Genomic DNA, 21,191 nt, shown 5'->3' on the forward strand with positions numbered 1-21,191 from the left:
ATTTAAAAATTTGATTTAAAAAAAAATTTGATTAGCACTTTGGATGCACTAAAAAGCCCCCTTGGTTTGAGATCAGCACTGCCTTGGTTTCAGGAACTTCTGACTTCTATCGCTTCAACGCAAGATCTATGAAAAAATCACCCTCGCACAGCTCAGCCCTTTAAAATCCGGCAACGTCATGCTTCAGCCCTGACCGCTCCTGCGTGCGCACGGTGATGCGGCCCCGCGCCGTTCGGTGGGTACCACCCCAGGGGCAGGGGCACGCTGCTCCCTCCTGCCAGCTCCCGCACACGCTGTGCCCGCCCCAGGCTCTGCCTGCCGCTGGCTGGATTTCCAGCTCCTACGCCTGGCACCTCTAAGGTTGTGCTAATGAGGTTTGGCATGGATTTTCCTTGTTCAAAATGGGAAAAAAAAAAAAAACAAAAAGAAGGAAACAATAATAAATAATAATTAAAAAAAATCGTCAGGAATTCTGAGGCATAGATGGCTTAAAAAAATACCTTGAGGCATGAGTATCTATAGGTCTATGTAGCCCCTATCCCATGGGTCAGCCCTACAGATCTAAGGGTTACGAGTGAAAGGAATACTGACTTCTGTTTTGGGAAATCTGAGAAATCCACAAAGCTCTGTGAAATCAGAGCTTCTTCCCAGGACCTTGCGAAGCTGCACTTCTTTGATGCAGTGGGGCTGTAGCTTTTATTTGACGTTTCTACGTGCATGTCTAGGTACACATGTACACGTACCATGTGTATATGCCTGTGCATGCGTACATTTACACGTGCCTCTGGATTTCCAACAACCTTTTCATTAGTATTTTATCGCCAAACAGAAGTCTTTGTAGCTGTTGACAACACAGGTCGTCAAAAAGGTCACTGAAAAGTATTTGGACAATGAAAGACTACAGTGAGGTGGGGTTTCACCCACTTCCCAGTGTATGTTGGCCATGTACACTGGGGAAAAAAAGAGTGTGTTTAAGGGCTTTCCTGCATGTATCTTGTTTAAAGCTGGCATGGTACTGTTGACCTACAGGTGCGCTTAGCACACGCGGATGGTGCTTAGTTGGCACATTTTTTCCCACAGAAAGCCCACGTGGACGTGGAGCAAAGGCTCTGTTGCTCCCCCCGAAATCCCTGCTGGAGGCTGCGGATCTGCGGGAGCGCTCCCAGGGGCTGGACCAGAGCCAGCACTGACACTCGGTGCAGAGCTTTCGGTGGCAGAGTACTTACAGACCTCGTGGCTGGGAGGAATTTTTAGATGGTCATGGTGATCTATGCCCTCTCCAGATGTGTTTGTGACTGATGTCAACTCAATGGAAAACCAAAACAAAACCTTGAATTAAAGCGGCAAAGAAAGCAAAACCTCCTTTTTTTCCCCGTCCTTTACGTTAACCAGATCCAAAGAGGAACAGGACAACTGCCGCACTGGACCAGACCAGCAGTTCCTCTCGGTCCTCCGGCTTGTTTCTGGCAGTAACCAGTACGTGATGCTTCAAAGGAAGGTATAAACCAGCGTGATGTTTCTAACACATGGAGGTGACAAGAGGAATCCACTCATGAATGTAGATGCTGCTCTTACTCACGAATACGCTTAAGGCTGAGAAACCAGGGAGCAAGACACTATTTCCCTCTAATCCGCTCTTTTTCTTGTTACCTTACCAGCACCCCCAGCATCCCGGCTCCGGTAGGTGAGCCTGCCGGGGGAAGCGCCGTTACCTGTGGGTCCACGGGTCGGAGCAGGGGTGGGGTCCGGGCTGGCTGCACACCGCTAATGCTGAAAGATTCCGAGCGAGGAGGCAGGTTGGGGTCAGAGATCCTGTTGGCCACTTTATGGGGCATGGCCGGCGAGCTCTGGCGATTGAGCCGGGAGCGCTCTTCCACCTGCGGCGAGACGGGGAGGGTGGGTGAATGCCCCACGAAAAGCCATTTCCAATTGAAAACCAAGGTACGCACATATACAGGAAGCTGTTTTCTCTTTAGGTACGTCATATATATCATATGATTGCAGAATCCAACTCACCCAGAGACACTGCAATACATGCATTTTAAAGACATCAAAAGGATTATTTGAATTTATGCGCATAATTCATTTCTGATTATGAGAGGAAAAGAGGTAACATGCCTTAGAGAGGTGTTTCTAGAAGATGACTCCTGAAAAGCTCTTGCTTCTTCTCAAACATATCTTTAAGCAAGAGGACCCTTTTCCTTCACTCCTATAAACACCATGAGGAGTGCTTTTGTTTGATCTGAATAAAAGGATAAACATGGCAGCCAGAAAATGGCAGGCTTTGATCTAGATTTAGTGAGTCTGGCGTCTTGTCATGTAGGGAAACGGGAAAAACCTCTATTACTGAGAGAGAAATAAGCCCAAAGCCCACTGCTTTCAGCTACCTTTGGACAAAACACGGTGGTTTCAGCTAACCCAGACACACGCGCCATCTGGGCGCTCCTGCAGTTACGCCGTACGCATTGATATTCATGCAGCATACGCTATGCAGAATTTTTGCTACCTCGACATCTGACGTATATTTTCATTTACATATCATTAACCTGTTAAATACCTTTAGCATGTCTCAATTCCGCCACGTACAATGTCATGTTAAAAGGCAATCTTTAAAACACGTTTGCTTGGAAAGAACTGCAGCTCTTCTTGAAGTAAATAAATACTCGTGACACAAAAGAGCCGTTATATTAATAAAAATTAATCTTTTTCAGATACTGAGCAGGAGTCAGAATCAAATTTAGGTAAAAGATTTGTGTTATGGACTTTCTCCTTCCTAGTTCATGAGGGACCACCCGGGCCGCTGCTGTGTCCCAAGAGGTCGTCGCAACTTCCCCAGGTGCTGCCCGCCGGCCAGCAGAGGCTGTGCACAGCTCGGCTCAGCGATGCCCACGGGAGCGGACGCAAGGGTGGGAAGGAGAGAACTCCCTCTGAACAAGGCAGCAGCAGCAGAAGCACTGGGTCACAGTGCCTGGTCCCGTACATCTCCTCATCAGCCAAGCCTTGGCACGAACAACCGCAGGCAGAGACGGTGCTGCCGCCGCCTCCTCCAGGTGTTCCCAGGCGCCCGCCGGCACGCTGCCAAGCCGTAATGCATGGCTGATTACGGAGGACTTCAAAGCTTGCGTGGAGGAGAAGACAGGAGAGGGATGAAATGGGGATGCCTGTGTACTGGGGAGGAGAAAGGCGCTTGGTTTTCCCACTGCCGGCGTCTACTCACTAGTACTTTGTTGCACCAGCACAGCAGAGGATGCTCTTGGGACTCTCCAGCTGTACTTCATAGAGCATTACTGACTTCACCATTAGGCAGAGAGGGGGGGAAAAAGCAGCAAAACCCTGCAGGAATACATCACTGCTCCGGTTCCAGTCACCTCTAATTGAGCTGAAGGTTCCCCCTCAAATGGGAAACATCCCTAGCAGCTTCTGTGCAGGTCCCAGTGGAAGGCTGCTAATGTTTTAATACATCACTTCAAAGCAAGAGAAGGATAAAAGCCACAGGGACTGAAGGAGGAGGTGACGTGCGCATTGGCTGCTGCAGAGAACAGCACGGCTCGTGACGCACAGCCGAGCCCCGAGTCCCTGGGAAGCTCTGAGCTGCGGGAAAGCACCGCAAGGCCCGGCCACTGCGTGGAAAACATCCGATTAAACCTGTCCCCTCATTTATTTGTGGTCATGTATGGCATATACCTGCCCAAACCCGCCCTTCAGCTGCACAAGCTGCTTTGTTACTGAGAAGTTAGACCTGGCTATCTGCACCGCTTCGTTTGGCAAATACTGGTCCGTAACAGAAGAGTCAGTAATGGAGAGAGCTGCTAATTACAGTACCCCTGTTAGAGTGCTAATGCTACGTCCCTGGCTGGATCATCAGAGGGTCCCAACATGGTGTCTGAAGAGGCTCAGCTAGTCCTTGATTATAAGAAGAGACGTGAGTGGCCACAGCCTCACTTTTATGCTTTACCTGACATCTGCAGGGTCTTGGAATCACCATGTGAAGACAACTAAGGTGGGAAAATAAATTCATAAAGGAGAGGTATGAAAAGCAGAGGGGGGCACGGCATGAGGAGAACTCAGCTGTGGTGATCAAGCTCCTGAGCAAGAAGACTTGAGACCAAAGAGCATAAAAGCAAGGATGGTATGGGATATTGTGCAAAATCCTCAGGAAATATCCTGATAAGCTCTGCAGAGCCTCCAGAAATTGTAGGCTGAGCACCAGACTTCCCTTTTCCTTGTTCCCAAAGGAAAACAAAGTCTCGATATTTCTGTTAAATTAGCATGCATGGGTTGGGTATGGAAATTGCTAAACTACACCAAGAATCATGGTAGGCTGATAAAGTATCAGCACAAGTCCATCTGTATAGCCAGCAAGGGCGGTACTTCAATATATGCAGCAAAGTAGCTGAATTGTGCTAAAAGTGGGACTCTGCAGTAGATAAAAGAGGGGATGGAGGCAAGAGGAGTAGTTTTGGGAAGTTCCCAAGGGTGTTGTGTCAAGGCAGTACATCAAACCAATGCTCTCGAGAGGATGAAGATGCCACAGTCGCCACCTTGAGCGTTTCATTAGACACTGGACAGAGTGACACAGGTAAAGAATGAGCGGTTTGGGGAGCTAATTGGTGGAAGCTGAAGATGTTCCCTGACAACAGGAAACCTCATCTTCCCTATGATTTCAGCAAAGGGTATGAGACCACATTCTGCTGCTCTTATTCACATTGTACAGTTCCCAACGCCCTGCTTCCAGTGATGGCATCCAAAAAAGATGCCTCCCCCACGGAACAGAGGAAATGGGCCTTTGTGTCTGAAATGGAAAGCTAAAATCAGCACTTTTCTCCTTCACCCTAGATAAAGAATAAGATTCCTTTTCATACATCTTTGTTGTAGCTTTGAAGCCAGTGACAGAGGTACTTCAGCAACGTTCTAGAGGATTGATTTAAAACCAGACAATGAAAGACAGAGTTGACTCCCTTTTTCCTGCCTGCTACCTACTGTCAAGCACTTCTGCAGATGGACAGTAGAGACCCAGTTCTGCAGAAAGCCGCAGAGGCACCACCCCGGAGGAAGCCTCTCCCATCGGAGACGGCTCAGCACATCTGGAACATCTCGTCTGCAGATCCACCTACCAAACCTCTTCTTCCACTGGAAGGCCTGGAGAACAATGCCGCAACTCCATGAAAATGTGTTGCCTGGCGCATCGCCACCAAAAGATTCTGAAGACTAAATCAGAAGGGAAAGAAGGAGAAACCCGAGGGAGTACAAAGAGGAGAAAAGAATTTTTGGCAGGCACATCTACCTCTGAACTGTTTGTGTTATCGGCCTTTGCTTAGCAGTGGACAGCTGATCGAATTTCTTGAGCATGTGATGCCTGCAGGTATTGTGGATGCAGCTGAAGGCCATCAAGAGGCAAGACCAGGACACAGCTACGTGTGGGATGCACATCGCGTCTCTGCCAGGACTAAAGGGTGCCAGACATTTGGCAGCAGAGCCGTGATCCTCCTTAGCAGGAAGAATAGGCGAGTTATTAAAAGATCTTTCTGCCCAGGAGTAGGGTTACAAAATTAACAAACTAAACACAAAGGGCTTTAGGAAAATTAATAGCAAGAGTGGGCATCGGTCTTACTGGAGCCACCACAAAGAGATTAAGGAGAAAGAGTTTGCACATGATCCTGAAACCGCACTGCAGACAATGCATGTCTTCATCTTTTCAAGACTATTCAGCCAGGCAATAATTAATATTCAAGATCTCACAATTGTTACAATAATTCCCTCTTTTTGCTGAAGAGAAAAAGAAAATCGGCATTGCGGCTTGCCTTCCTGAAAATCATGAAAGAGCAACCCCAAAAGATACAGCCCTGAGCATGGGAGGAAAAGCTGTCTGGTTCCAGTTTGATCACGGGGAACTGAATTAGTGGTTCAGCAAGGAACCGGGTACAACCACCCTCTGCATTCGCCCCCGACCCCCGGCAGACTTGTGGACGTGCCAGGAAGGAGCATCAGGAGCAACTGGCACGTCCGCAAATCCCCAGCGATGGCTGAACCCCTCCAGGAGGGACCCGTCCTCCTCCTCACATGCCTTCACGGGAAAACCTCCTTCCTCCACTCCCTCTGCTTGCACGAACATACACGCAGATGCGCATTGAACTGGGAGCGGTTCCAGCACGGCTACTGGCATCTGCTGGAGGCTGACCCAGCAGCGCGCAATCTGCTGCATGCATTTCAGACCGACCTGCGGGTGCAGACTAGCATCACCACGCTCACCGCTCTCGCCTACCTCCTTGGCCCACGCTGGTTTCTCGCTGGCATTTATCCCTTCTTTGTAATGGTAGAGGGGTTTCTTCTCTGCCGGCCTCTGGTCCTGCCGCTGCTGCTGCTGCTGCTGCTGCAGGGAGACCAAGTAGTCCCGCTCCTGCTGGAGCTGCCTCTGCAGCCTCTCCGCTTGCCGCTGCTCCTCCAGCTGCTTGCGCTTATACTCCTACCCAGAAGAAAACACAGTGACACGGGTGCCTGGCCAGCGTGTAAACGCAGGGCTGCAAACTGCAGATTTATCTGTTTGGGTAGAAAAGTGGGCCCGAGTATCCGAAAGGCTGTTTTCTGGTAAAGCTCATTGATTTGAAAGACTTTGGGGACTGAGCTGTAAAGCATCCTGGAGGAGAGACGGTTGGGAGGACAGAGCTGGCGGATTCCCAGTTGTGACCAGCGCGGCCAGTGAACTGCCCTGTCTGCTGGGATCGGAGGGTGCCGGCGCTGCCTCGCCAGGGAAACACTGTGAGACCCCCCGCAAGGGCTCAGACATTCCTTTATGAATTACCATTGACTTTGCCCAGATTTTTCTGGATGGGAAGAACAAAGCATCAATCCGATGAGGTGCCAAACACCACCGGGTCAGCCAAAGCCCAACCAAAGCCAAGTCCTCTGTAGGACGAATTTATTGTTCGTGGGAAGGACCGCACAGCTGAGCCAGCCGTATGATCCTTCCAAATCCCTACGGCTCTATGAGGTTTAATGAGTAAATAATTTTGAAAGGGCCTTTTTAAAAGGCCAGGGCTTGCGTGAGGGTTTTTATTTTCCCTAAATAAAACTAATAGCAAGAGAGAAAAAGAATCAACCCTGCGGATTAAACGAAAATGCAGTGACAGTAACAGCTAACAGCATTAAAAAAGGATAATTAAAAAATAAATCAAATAAAAAAAAGAGGACATCTAGAACGCAAACTACACGAGAAGGAATACACAGTGTTCCTGCGAGGAAATTAAAACAAAAGCCTTCACTCAGAATAGGAACACCCTCGTGGCAGGGTGGGTTTGCCAGGTGCAGGCACGCAACAGCTCGACCACGCTCCAACATGCTGCAAACAGCCTTCGAAATTAAGCAGCAACGGAGAGGGCTGCCCCCCTCACGAAGGCACAAGCACGCCGACGCTGCGGAAGGGATGCAACGGGAGGGGCGTGCGCCGCGAGGGGACCCAGCCCGAAGCGGCGGCGGGGGAATCGAGGCATGCTCGCGGCCACGGGGCGGGACGGGAGGGTCCGGGTCTGGCGGTGGCAGCGGCGTCCCCCGTGTCTTGGCACGGCAGGAGGCACTCGGGGGACGTGGGTGCACGCAGGCACATGCGGACGCGACACGGGCAGAAAGCGGCAAGCGTGGCCGGGGCCTCCCATTTACCAGAAGTAGTGCTTGCTCCTGCAACAACTGCTGCTGCAGGATCTCTAACTGTCTCTGCTCCTCCTCTAACTGTCGCCTGATGTACTCCTGGAGGCATGGGCAGCAAGGATCAAAGGAAAAAGAGAGAGAAGGTAAAAGAGACAGTATTTCCCAAAAGGAAGAAGAATGAGGTGGGCACCCGCATCCATCCCGCCCGATTGCTGACACCAGTCAATCAGCCCGGGCATCCTCCATCCCTGCCCAGAGCCTGGGGCATCCATCACTTTACAAGGGACTTCCGAGGATAAAAGGTGAAAACCACTGGGAAATGGCAAACTTTAACACCGCAGAATCCCACCCCGGGAACCAGTCAGTGGGAAAAACCTGCATCAAGTGTCTCCACACCTGCCGGCCAGCAAGTGGATCCACACCGAAACAAGTGACAGCGGTGGAAAGCGACACACGCAGTGTTAACAATTAAGCAATGTGTTCTCAAGTGGCAAAAAATACGAGTGTTTACGACAAAAATCTCTGATTAGAGGAAGAGGAATTTGCGCTGAAGGCGCTCCCTGGGTTACCTGCTCGTGCTCCGCACGCCGCCGCTCCTCCTCCCGCCGCATCTGCTCCTCGTAGTGCCGCCGCTGCTCCCGCTCCTGCTGCTTCCGCAGCTCCTTCTCCCGCCTCTGCTGCTGTGGGGGCAGGAGGCACAGGTCAGCACCCCCGCTCCTCTCTCCGGAAGCTCAAAGTCCCTTTTCTCACAGTTTTTGGGAGCCACCTCAACCAGAGACCCACAACACTCCCACCTGCCCGAGGATAAGCCCTGGGGCTTGTCGATCCCACCTCATCCTCACATGCTCCAGTGCCTGGCACCAGCTACGGAGAGCCCACGGCATCCTCCCGGCCAGCACCGGACCATGCAGGCAACCCCATGTCTTCTCCCACCTGCAAGTGAAGCCACACGGGCAGTGCGTGGTCCCCACTCACCCGTGTGCCTGACTGGTGGGTTAATCAGGCCCTGGATGCAGGGAGGCACGGGGGGCTCATCCCGGGAGCCACGCGAGCCCATTGCTGATGGGAACGCGTGTCTCGGCCCCAAACCCACCCATGGGGACAAGGGAAGGTGCTGGGGAAGCTACTGTCCGCCAAGAGGAGAACATATCCCTCTTACATTTGCTGAGATCAGAAGCTAACACAGAAGACCCAAAACCTGAGGGTTTTTCCTTTCTGAAACACAAAATGAGCAGGGTGGAGGGGCTTCCCTTACCAGCCTCAGGCTACCCCCACCCTCTGCCTCCTGGGTCGCATCCCTGCTTGCTTGGCTCCGTAGCATCTTTGCCAACAGCAACCCAGGGCATTTTGGGGTGATGACGACCTACAGCCTGCTGTGAGCCATCCAGCGCGCGCTGGGCACCCAGGTGACACCCGCAGCCCCCCACACCCCCTGCTTTTAACCTGGCGTGACTCCTCCAGCTCCCCGAACCAGCCTGCTCTCCCACCCTGGGGAGCAGGGGCTGGCAGCGAACTGCTGCAATACTGTGCCATGAAGCAGAGGGGCCGCAGGCTGCTCCGCACCGCAGCCCCGCAGCCGGCGCATCGGCAGAGGGCACTCAAATGCCAAGATGGGCTACGGGGGCTCTGCAGCCTGCGGTAACTCGGCCACGCGCTGGGTGCAGCAAGATGTGTGCGGCGCTAACGGGGAGGCAACCTGCCGAAGCAGAAACCCGGTCTTTTTTCCTCCCTTTTTTTTCTTCCCCGTTGCTGACACACAGCAGCTGAGCTGACTGCAGTGGCGAGGCAGGCACCGGAGGGGCTGGCAACGCCGTCCGTCAGCTAAATCACGTGGAGGTCTGGAGCTGGCAGCTGACTATGGCGGCTCTGCCCAAGGAGCTGGCTGAGCCATCCGGAGACAAAGATGCATCCATTGCTGCTCTGCAGTAAACCTGCGCTGTACATACAGATGGATTTGATACGTGTATCTATCTGTAGATAGATATCTATAGAGATATCTTCTATATAGATATCCATTCCTATTATAGATATCTATCTATAGAGTTATTAAATAGATATTATAGACATTCTATAGATCTATGTCTATAATAGGTAAAAAGATATCTAATAGATCCATCTCCAATACATGTATTTATAATAGACATCTATCTAATAGATAAGTCTACTCTATTAGATATCTACTATAAATACTATAATTATATATCTATCCTATATTCTACTCTATATTCTATTATATATCTCTATATATCTCCCTAGAAATAAATATCTACAAATATCTTTATAGTTACCTATAAAGATAGCTGTATCTATAGATAGATATAAAGATATTTTAACAAACATTTAAATATCTCCCCCACATTTCAATACAGGGAGGAGCCACTGCCCGTTTTGCTGCTGTCTCCTCATCCACAGGTAGCATCCACAGCCACCCCACACAGGGATTCTGCTCGTTTCCTCTAGCTTCACGTTCGAGCTGCAGCACAGCTTTAGTGCCACCTATAGCCATATTTATCAGTGCTGTTCCACTCGCCTGAGGGAAAGAAAAATCACACCCAACCTGAAATAACCTGCCAGCTCCAGACTCCGGCGTGTCCCACGCCAGGCGCAGTCACTCACGCTGCCCACGTAAGCCGGGGATGCATGTGTTACTCCGTGCGTACGCCTGTCCTCGCCGAGCGCAACGCGTACGTAGGGCTGTTTGTAATTTTTTGAACTCTATACTAGAAATTGCAGAGGATATGCCGCTGGGACCTGGTAATTCTGCAGCAGTAGCGGAAATACGTGGGATTTCTTGGCTTCACCAGCGCTCCCTGACCTCCTCGGATGAGCACTGTTGGTGATGGTCACTGCTCCCGTGCACTCAGGAGCACAGACCTTTTCGCTAACGGGTTGAATACACACTACCCCGAGCTTCCAATCACTACGTGTATCGCTCTGGGTTTGGGGTAGGTTTTAACATTTTATTTTTTTTTTTTTAGTTAAAATAGCACACTGCTGAATAAAGCACATAACGCCTGTGTAGGCTGGGTTTGGCTGGCAGGAGGCAAGGCCCTGAATGCTACAGCTATTTCTTAACTTAAAATCACCCGATTGGTCTTTATTGCCAATCTGGCAGGCGAACAAAGCCAAACCCCTCCAAGGAAGGAGAAAAAAAAAACAAAAAACATTTTCCCCAGGGAGAGAACAGCACACCACCAGCCTTCCAGGAGACCACCTGGCCAGCAGCCCTTTTCCACACCAAAAAGCCTATTTAACACCAGGAGCTGGGAACTGGGCCCCCAGGCACGGTTTTCTTTCGAAGCCAGACCCGATGCTCTTCTGGATATTTAAAAGACCTCTGCATCCTGCTGCAGCCAGGCTCTTTGGGCTGAGGCTGTGAGCAGGCTGAAATATATACATTTATCGAGGCCAGGAGAACAGAGCTTCCCTCCAGCTCGACGGCGGTTTTGTCAGGTCACATTATAAGCAAGTCATTTGTCACAGTCGCATTACGAGCACCTTCAGCTAAACACCGCGCCGCCGTCTCAGCAGAGTGGGGCTGAATCAGCAGCGGCACAGCCTCCCGGCATGCTCAGCTGCCTTCCCCGTAGGGCCCCGCTTCGGCAGCTGGCAAACATCTGGAGAGGACCTGGCACCGCGGTGGGCGAAGCCTCCGGCAGTGCACCCATCTCCCCTGTGCCTCTGCTCACGCTGGTGCTGAGCAGCACCGGGATGATCGGGACCCTGTTTAAAGGAGGGATTGTGCAAAGTGAGATGCAGCTGAGAACTGCATGTGGGAAGCGCCTGAAGAAAGGAAAAGAAAAAAAGGGGAGAGATTCAAAGATCTCTCTCTAGTTGCCTCCTTTTCTCCCTGCTTTCTGCCCTCCCTCTCCCACTGCAAATGCGTACTTCCCACGTTTCTCCAAGCCTGAAACTACTGTGCGTATTTACACTATCCAGATCTATTATTCATGCAAGGCAAGAGCACCAATTAATTAGGACTGCGTTTATATAACTCTGCAGGTAAAGCTATATGTAGCTGCTTGTAAGCCAGAATGGGATCCTATTTGCGCTGCGCTAGAAATGACAGGTTTTAAATATTGATGAGGGAAGACACACGAAGGCAAAACCTCTGGTGGGAAGGCCCGTGGAGGCCTGGCATGAAACAAGGACTTCAAAGGAGCAAGCTCCCTTTGCTAGATCAGACGCATTCGGGACTACACGCGATCGGCGAGCTGGAGCTGCCCTGTGACCCCAGCGAGCTGGGAGAGGCACCAACGCTTGCAAGAGGTGGCTCCTGGAAACCTTGGCTGCTGCTCCCGAACACGAGCATGACCCAGCAAAGAAGTGGAAGGGGAATTCCAAGTGACAAATGAAAACAAATATTCTAGGTGGTTGCATTGTTGTGACAGGCTCATTTATCTGAGCCACCAGGGAAAGAGCGACTGTGGCTGGAACATCATCTTTCCTGACACACCAAGCACTGGAGCACGGAGAGGTGTTTCCCACTGGTAGAGAAACTGGGTCAGAACTTCCCATCATAGCAAACAGGGATCTGATACGCTCTGAACCATTGCAGGAGCTTTGAGTTGGGATCATCGTGAAGGGATGCTCCACGCAGGAAAAGGCTCGTGCTTCGGAAACCACGAGTTCTACTAACCAAAGGAGAACGAGAGAGATGTAAGGCTTAGCACATACCTGTACTACAGGAGCTGCTGTAACGCAGCTCCCTTTGGAAATGGGAAGTCGGGACCACTGCAGTGCCCCCATGTACCACATCACTGCGAGGAGGCTGTCATCTCAACGAAAAATGTTCCTACAAGCTATATGACACCTGTATATGCAGAAGAAAATTACAACCACCATTTTAGCTGACCTAACTTTATCTGTAATTAATTGCCAGAAATTTTTTTGCACTGCTTTATAAAAGCTTGCAGTAGACGGTTTTCTGCCGGTTAACTTAAAAAGGAGCTGCAGCAATTTTTTATCCCCTGAACATCCAGCTCTATAGCTGCACTGGCTGAAACCTCACATGCAAACAGCAAGATCCTTAGATTTGCCTTGTCCATTCCCTGTAAAGATCTGACCTTTGTTTTATACCTAGAAAGGAAGAAAATCCACAACGTGGCAGAAAAATGAGGTTATGTAAACCCTTCCCTGACTACGTCTGCCCACTGCTGCCACGGGGTCTGCACAGAGATTTGTCTCGCAGGATCCCCAATCCTCCTGACCAGGAGATGTATTATTCCTACAGCTCAGCTGGAGTTTTGGTGGTTAAACTGGTGCAGCAAGGCTCATTCTGTGCCAGCAACAAATGGAGGGATTATTAGGGAGCTATGTATCTCTAATATAGGTATATAAAGGGAAAAATTAAACTATATTCAAGCCTATTCGCCCTTCTGCATTACACAAATCTTTTCCTTAGTGCTATTTCATCTATTGATCTTTAATTCTCTAATCTGGGGGGTTTTGCAGTTAGTTCTGGGCCACATTTTGAATTCACTAGACCAACTTTCTGTGCAAGGGAAAACAAAGCTGCAACTCTACTCCCCTGAAGGACCTGGTTTCAAAGCTAGCTTGGGGATTTTTACATCCACCGCAAATAAAGACAGCTGCAGATCTAAATCTCTCCAGCTGCCCGGAAGAAGATTCAGCCTTAACGAAGGAAATTGGTCAGCTCTTGAAAAAGGAGACCCAAGTGTCCGACAGATGCAAGGGGGCACACTAAGGATGGCAGCAGGTCTCGGTGGCAGCATGAGGTGCATCAGGAGGCCACCACCAGACCTCCTTACTTGACTTTTTTTATACATGCATTCGGTGTTATTGCAGGAGCAATATTAGGAGATGGTAGATTTCCCCAAAAAAGGCCCTAAAAATGAGAGGTACTTTGTGAGAGGTTCAAGAAATCCTGGTTTAGGAAGATAAAGATGACAGGAAAAAATGGGATTCCTTCATTATGCGCTCTTCTGGGTGAGGGAACAGAAATGGTGGGAACTCTATGCCTGGCAAGATTGGAAAACCACAAGATAATCTACTGATGGTCTGCTCAGAGAGGAATGGACCAATTATCCTACTAATAGCCTTTCTCCAGCTCTTTTGCTGTGCATCTCCAGAACAAATTAACTCCAGGTGTTTCTGAGCATCCTCCAAGTCAATCCTTTTGGTGCTGCGCTGGGGCCCAGCCGATGGGCTCGCTCAGCCTGGCCACCTTCACGGCGTCTTATCGTGAGTCAGAGCTCTTTCCATAAACACAGTAATATGCCTGGCAGTACTAAACAGGCTGACTTAGGAGCCCCAAAAGCCACGAGCTCCAAGTGTTTATTTGTCCCGGATGCTTTCTTGGGTTTTAAAGGTCAACTTTATTTTGAAAATACAGTAATCTGAGTCTTCAACTGGTCTCCCTTCCCAGAGATCTGCTGGTACAGTGCTGCCTATTGGAGGCACACTCCATCTTAGTCAGCCCATAAAGAAGCATGGAAGAAACCATGTTCCCATTAACCAAAATAAATTCAGAGCCAAGAGTCAACAACGGAAGTTAGTGCAAAGCTAGCATAAGAAAACACAGAGAGGCCAAAAGGCAACAGCCTGGCTGCTGCTGAAGGGTTCGGGTGCCATTGCCATGGTTAGGAGAGCTGGAGCAGTGCTGCTCTCTGGAGCAAAACTGCAGTGGCATAGATGGAGTGGGCTGGGTGCCTCCAGGCAGCGATATCAAATTCAGCACAGCTGTGGCAGCCGCTGTTTGGTACCTCTGTCTGGCCATCAGATGCTTCCTGCCCCAAAATACATGGGAGGAACATAAAAGAACCCAACTATATCCACCACTGCCTGGCTGTGCTAGAAGTAGTGGGACATCCTGGGGGCAGAAACCCCTTCCCATGTCCCCATAGGCAGCATCCCTCCTCAGGGCAGATGCTGGGACTCCTCCATGAGCAGGATGCTCAAGGGGAAGATGCTCAAAGCTGGTTCTGCAACTCCTCTATCCCACTCCCTGCAGGAGTGAGAAAACTTTCTGTTTGCTAATCTCTGCCTCTATTTTTCCGGTTTTCCTACAGCAGCCCACGGCAGATACACGACCCCTTTCAGCTGGCCAAGCCGCAGCTGGCCGCGCTGGGGAGCATCCCTCCTAACCGCTGCCACAACCCACCACCTTTGCAACGGAAGGTTTGTACCTCTTCAAGGACTCTTGCTTTAATCCTCACCATAGCAACTCGGCTATGTTTCTTGCTCGCCATGCAAAGGGTGTCTAATACACAGGAGAGCTCATTTTACTCCGTGGCTGGAGATGCAGGTGAGGCTAAACCTGGCTAGACAGACCCGAGAAGATGGGCACCCAAGCAGCCGCCAGCGTGCAGCTGCCCTAATCCCGGCTCAGCCCACAGGGCTTATCACGCCGGCGGTCCCACGCCGGAGCGGGCAGAGGATGCCCCTCGGTTGCAGTCTCACTGTCTTTCCCCACTTCTCCGACATGGCAGGAGCATGAAAACACCTCTTTGCCGGCTTTGCCCCAGTCGATCTCTCCCTTTCAATTTAGGTCTGAAAACTGTAAGGCGGCTGGGAAGAAGGCACTGGGTGAAGAGCCCAGGGGGGCTGTTAGAGCCACCAGAAACAGAAGCGTTATTTTAAATGCTGGCTATGGTGGCATTAGCTTTTAATATCATGGGGGAAAGGACGGGGAGACGTGGCAGAGCCCCGGTGGGGCTGCGCACAGCCAGGCCCTGCAAGGCAGCACCTCCGTAGCTCAGGGCGTAGTTTGCCAGCTTAGCAAGGGGATTAGTCCTCCATTCAAACCCTGCCTGGGAAGCGGCAAAGAGAGAGAACCATTTTCTTCTACGTGAAGAGAACGTATTAATACAGCAGCAAGCATTGTATTCATTACAGGATTGCAGCTAATCTGGTGTCTGCTTTTATTCTGCTGTTGTTTTGCTCCTGTACCGCTTGCAGCAAACAGACTGGGACAAAGGCAGAGCCAGGCTTCCTTACGACAGCCCTCAGATCTGTCGGGGCAGGGGATTTCGGGGTGCATCCATGTGCAAACCCCATCCTCTGTCAAAGCAACTCGCCAGCTTTGGGAAGGGTGCCGGGCGCAAGCAAAGCCTGACCAACAACATACTGAACGCGCGATGCCCTGCGCTCTGACAACACGACAGGCCTACATATTTACCAGACTGAAAAAATGCTTTGCCTGGGATTTGCCCAGGTTTGGTTTTTGCTCCAGGGGGGCTCCGAGGACCACCTTGAAGAGGGGCCATACCATCACCATCATCATCACCATGAGCTGCCTGAAATTCCTTCTTGTCTGCGCCCCTGGCCTGGGGGCAGTACCCAGCACACCGAGAGTCATGTTAAATGTAAGAGACACACCGGCTTGTGCAAGTCAAGGGGGTGGCTGCTCCAATAGTCCATTTACTGCAAATCCTTTACTCAGACATATCAGTGGCCTCTCGGAAAGCTAATTTAATTACCCTTAACATATGAACCCTTCAATGAGACACTTGGGATAAGGTCAGTGCGAGGCAATGGGTTTCTTTGTGCAAAACCACATCAAACCCCTCAAAAACAGGAGAACCGCCCCCTTATCCTTTGGTGGACTTCTGCAATCCAGGAACTGTGCACTAAACCAAAAGCGAGTCCTTCATACAGAGAATGCAGCAGGGCTGTGCAACTCAGGGACAACCAAAGTCACCCGGTCAAATCCTGCATCTGGATTTTAAATGAGGTGGATAATTTTATGACCGATTGCATTTGTAGCTGGTATGTTAAGACAAGGGTAATGAAATCTTATGCTTCGGGGCACATATGGATCACTGCACAAGTCAGGCAGGCGTCTGCCCCTCCCCTGCAAGAGAAATTGTATTGGCAGGGACTGGAAGGACTGAAGTTGAAATTGGGGATTAAAAGGGGACACAAGTGGCACATGGATCTGGGGAAGTGGCAAATGGAGCTATTCAGCTTCTTCTCAACTCTAACAGTCCACAGCAGCAAATAACGATAATGAACTTGACAGACGCCTGGACCGGTAAGAATTTTGCCCACCTCAACTGAATATAGCTATCACCCCAATAACGGGCTAACTCTGCTCAGTAGTTCCAGGGATCCTTTTAAGTTTGGTATTTAAGAGGGTTTATTTATAGCAAACCAGCTCCATTTCCTTCACAAGAGTTGGCAACACTTACTATGGTGAGGAGAGTGGCTAGAGGCTGGTATGCAAAAAGCACGAGCAGGGGGTTTGTCCAGCGTAACGAAATATTTGGGGTTACTGACTAGAGAGGTTAGGACGTGATCTTCTTATGCCAGGCTGAGAACAGTCACTTGGGACCTGCTACCAGAAATCCTGCTGTTCCGCCCCAAACCAGCCTTTGCCAGCCCGTGGTTTGCTCTGGCTAGTTACCTCCTCCAGCCTTCGCCTCTGCTCCTTCTGCTCCTCGATCCGCTTCTGCCGCTCGGCCAGCAACTGCCGCTTGTGCTCCTCATTCTCCCGCTGCTGCTGCTCCAGCTGCTGCCGGCGCAGCGCCTCCGACCGCTCCTTGTTCGCCAGCTGCAGCCTTAAGAAATCCCGTCTCAGCGTCGACTCCCCAGGCAGGTTTAAGATAGAGCTGCATAGGAGAGAAGCATCAGAGAAGATCCCCTCCCCGCATCCTTAAACCTCTTGGTAGGGGAAGTTCTGCGTGATTTTCCGCTGTGGCTCCTCTCCCCTTCATCCCGACAGCATCCCGACATCCCTTCATCCCGACAGCACCCCAACACCCAATGCTGGACAGCAGCGGATGGAGGGGTGCAGAGACCACAAATATCAGGGCAGGCAGCAGACACAACACACTGTTTACAGCTCACCAGCTCCTTATTTGCTAAAGGTTTCCTTTACATTAAGTATCTAACCAAAGCCTCTTGTGCTGCAGTGGCACACACTATATTTAGCTGTTCATAAAACACATTTAGCATGAATCATTGACAGCTATTAAAATACTACATTATCTCAGTGAAATAATGGAATAACCTGATACTAATCACAATAAAAAATGTCACCAAAGAAAGAAAGTTCCAGCCCTACCGTGCCTGCAGCAGCACCGGGGAGGTTTCATGGTGAAAAGTTACAAGGAAATGGAGTTACGCTTGGATGCAAGGAACCACAATGTAAAGAATCTTCCTGAATTTCACCTCACATTTTTTCCACATCTAAATACCCACATTCCCATGACAGCACCCCGCTGCACTGCAGGTCCCACAGGCCATGGGGTACCTGGGTCTTCTTCCCTGGCCAAGGTGACCTGTAGCATCAGTTCACACCCACACGCCACCTTGCAGAGGGAATATTCCCTCTTCTGCCTAGGAAAGGGACCGAGTGCTCGGACTGGCCTTTTGCCATTTCTAGTTCATACGAGCCTCTAATCCAAGCCAATTTATACAGAGTTAGAGAGATGTAAGGGCAGAAAGGAAACGCTGATTCTTACCTGGGTTCTCCGGAGTCATTTTCCTCCTCCTCCTCCTCACTTCCACTGTACTCGTACTCTGTCTCATCTAGAACAGAATTGCTCGTCAGTGCCCTTTGCTGGACTCATCTGTTTTTCCAGCGGCTGAAAACCCCAGCGCTCTGAAGGCAGAACAGACGACACTCTTTTTCTCACATGACAAAGAATAAGCAGCATTATTTCTCCTCATTTTCTGTTTTTACAGGGGGCTGCAAGGCCAGAGAAGCATGGGCGGTCTCCCTGGGTGCTGGCACCTTGCAGCCCACCAAGAGGGCTGCAGTGCTGGCCGGAGCGCCGCGGGCAGCACCAGCACAGCGTGCAACGGCCCCAGCAACCAAAGACACTCAATGTAAAGATGGGGGGTGTCCATAAAGTAAGAATTTATCTCCATAGGACAGTGAGTGATCCCCTTCTTCGGGAGGGTTCTTCAAAGGGAGGTGGCACCACAAGCTATTGAAGCCACAGGCACTGGAAGGTGGGATTTCACTATGGCTCTGAAGGCACCAACTCCTCTCTCTCTAAGCATATGCTCCTCCTATGGAAACCCATGAATTTCCCAGGCAATGAAGACATCTGCATAAAAGCCCAACTGCAATGTTGTGCTACACACTGTGATTTCTATTAGGATATCATCTTTATCGGGTGAAGGGAATGATAGTAAAAGAAAGGCTTGCACTTATCCAATTACTCTCCATCTCTTGGGTCCAACCTTCGTTTGCCAGACTAAACACATTTAATACTTCACTGGGATCCCGTTTTATTGTTTTGATTATAGTGAAATCTATTACAAGGGGCTGGAAGGTACGCATGAAAAATTAATACCGCTACCAATAAGAAGAGAAGTAGCGACATATTAATTTGCTGGATTATACAAATGAGCTTTCAAATTAAAATTCAGTTCACAAGCAGCTAAATACTTTAACAAGTTTCTTCAGCTATCTGATCTTCCTTTCAGAGGACTCTGACAGGGCCTGGAGAGTTCACTGAAAACATTCAGTTTAATAGGTTATTCCTAGTCAGCGGAATAGCTTTGGGGCAAGGGTCTTATCTAGATGCTCATTTGCACAACCTTGCTCATCGCTGGTGCAGAATGAATGTCACGTACATCAACAGACTTGGCATGAAATAAGTGAGCTGGGAAAAATTCAGCTTAGCAGCTTCTCCCTCCCACACACCAGTATGTATATGTGCAGACGTAAATCTTATACACACATTTTAATGAATCAAAGCTTAAATGTTCCATGTGGAAATTACCACTTGGACAAAAAAGATGCCATTTTTCACCAGAAAAAAAAATAAATATTTAAAACCACTGCTTAGCTCTGATGACAATCACCCGTAGGCTTTGTACGAACACTGACTGCGTTGTTACGGATATGTATTTTTTGCTTCAGTGACCGAGAGGAATCAAATCAAACAAAATAATCTGACCTCAAAACCTTGAGAAGCCTGGTCACACAGAAGGACCACACCTATTTAACTCAGTCTGTGAACAATTTTAGCCACCTGAATAAAGGGAACCGGTACCGAGACCATGAGCAACCCAATCCTCTTTGCCTTCCTCCTTCTACCCGTATGTTTCGCCCACACGGATGCGCCTTGGTCTGCTGTAGGGATCTCCAAGCACATGGCAGAGGCCAAGCACTGCCCAGAGCACTGCTTCTCCACTTACCTTTCTCTCCTCGCTTCTTTTTAGTCCTGTCGATGTGGTCCTTGAGCTGGATACGGACCTGCCTTTCGTTGGGCTGGTCTCGGATGAAGGGGTGCTTCATCAGCTGCTCTGTGGTTGGTCTCTGGCTGTGGTTCTTCACTAGGCAGCTCTCAATGAAGGACTGAAACTTTTTAGACCTGGCCCAGGACATAAAAGGAAGGTATTGAAAAAAAACAGGTAACTCTATTGATTCTTGTATTAGAAAATGAGAAGCCTGTGGGTATTCGAGATCATTTGGCTGCTACACAGTTCTTGCTCAGACACAACCTTCCAAGTGGATTCACATGACTTCTCTGTCGATGCTTAGCAGGGTCTCAAAGCAGCACCATCGCATGTGCCCTCTCTCACTTTATCCTCTCCTACTCTTCCCATGCGTGCTCCTATCTATGCCTTCCTCGTGCAACAAGGAGAAACCACCATTCTGCAGAGCCTGGAGAAAGCTGGGAACCATCAGCATGACCAGGGAATCACCAGATATCATCAATGGCAACCAAAAAACGCGAGGAAGCATTCCTCCTCCCTTCCCTTTGCCCTGTGAAAGCGCAGGTAGAAACGAGAGACAGCACATACAGATATACATGCAGTCTCTGAACGGACTGTTTCTATATTTTGTGGCCCCAGGTGGTGTTTCAAGAGATGTACCTCTCTGAAGATGAGTGGGACGAGCTAGACCAATGGTTTTTTTTACATTTAACTACCCAGCATTACATGGCTTGTGAAAGATGAGACCACCTCTGGGTGATGCTCGCTGCCTGCAGTCCTCCCCTGCTCTCTCAGAGCGAGCCCCAGCAGCATGACTGACCCACCAGGTCCTGGGGCCACCGAGTCCCGGTACCCTGATCACAGACCCAGGCAAATGGGATGTGCTCTTTGGGCAGCACGGCTTGGGCAGAGGTGGGAACGTGGCTGCAGGTGGCAGAGCCCAGCCCCTCCTCACAGCCTGCAAACAGTTAAATTCAATCTCAGCTAAAACAATTTCAGCCAAATCTTTAATAAACAAATTTCTCTTTGTCTCAAGTGTTACATATCAAAAGTTTTCCTGGAACTAATTTCACCACACTATAAACCCAAGAGAACAAGGATTTACAAGGAAGAAAGATGTTGACAGGCCACTATACTCTATGTTGCTTTAGCAAATAGGAAAATGAGTGTAAATTAATGTCAGAAGCCAACAGATACTACAGAATTGCATTAGAAAAAAACAATAAGCTTTCAGGGATTTTACTTTTAAGCTGTCAGACTAAAAGTGATTTATCTTTTAAGTGCTAATCCATACAAATTGAGATGCAAAAATAAAATATGCTACTAGATCCAATTAAATCCTCCCTCCAGCTTTATTAATGAGCAAATCTTCCTTCCCCACCTTGCCTCAAGAAACCCCGTGCCTCAGTGTA

General features: G+C 49.7%; 1 protein-coding gene across 5 annotated transcripts in view; it reads right to left on the minus strand.

Moving 5' to 3' along the window:
- The window catches only part of TNIK (TRAF2 and NCK interacting kinase), a 165,698-nt gene that overhangs the window by 31,061 nt on the left and 113,446 nt on the right, over window positions 1-21,191 (minus strand). For 4 of the 5 annotated variants that reach the window (XM_064457987.1, XM_064457991.1, XM_064457990.1 and 1 more), the window contains exons 10-16: window positions 19,759-19,934; window positions 18,069-18,135; window positions 17,009-17,213; window positions 8,211-8,321; window positions 7,654-7,740; window positions 6,263-6,463; window positions 1,713-1,877 (exon numbers count right to left, since the gene is read on the minus strand). In XM_064457987.1, coding sequence (XP_064314057.1) covers window positions 1,713-1,877; window positions 6,263-6,463; window positions 7,654-7,740; window positions 8,211-8,321; window positions 17,009-17,213; window positions 18,069-18,135; window positions 19,759-19,934 — 1,012 coding nt within the window. The remainder of the gene's footprint in view (window positions 1-1,712; window positions 1,878-6,262; window positions 6,464-7,653; window positions 7,741-8,210; window positions 8,322-17,008; window positions 17,214-18,068; window positions 18,136-19,758; window positions 19,935-21,191) is intronic. The other variant, XM_064457989.1, reaches the window with a different exon arrangement.

The sequence above is a fragment of the Phalacrocorax carbo genome, chromosome 7 (genome assembly GCF_963921805.1).
Source record: "Phalacrocorax carbo chromosome 7, bPhaCar2.1, whole genome shotgun sequence".
Taxonomy (NCBI): Eukaryota; Metazoa; Chordata; class Aves; order Suliformes; family Phalacrocoracidae; genus Phalacrocorax; species Phalacrocorax carbo.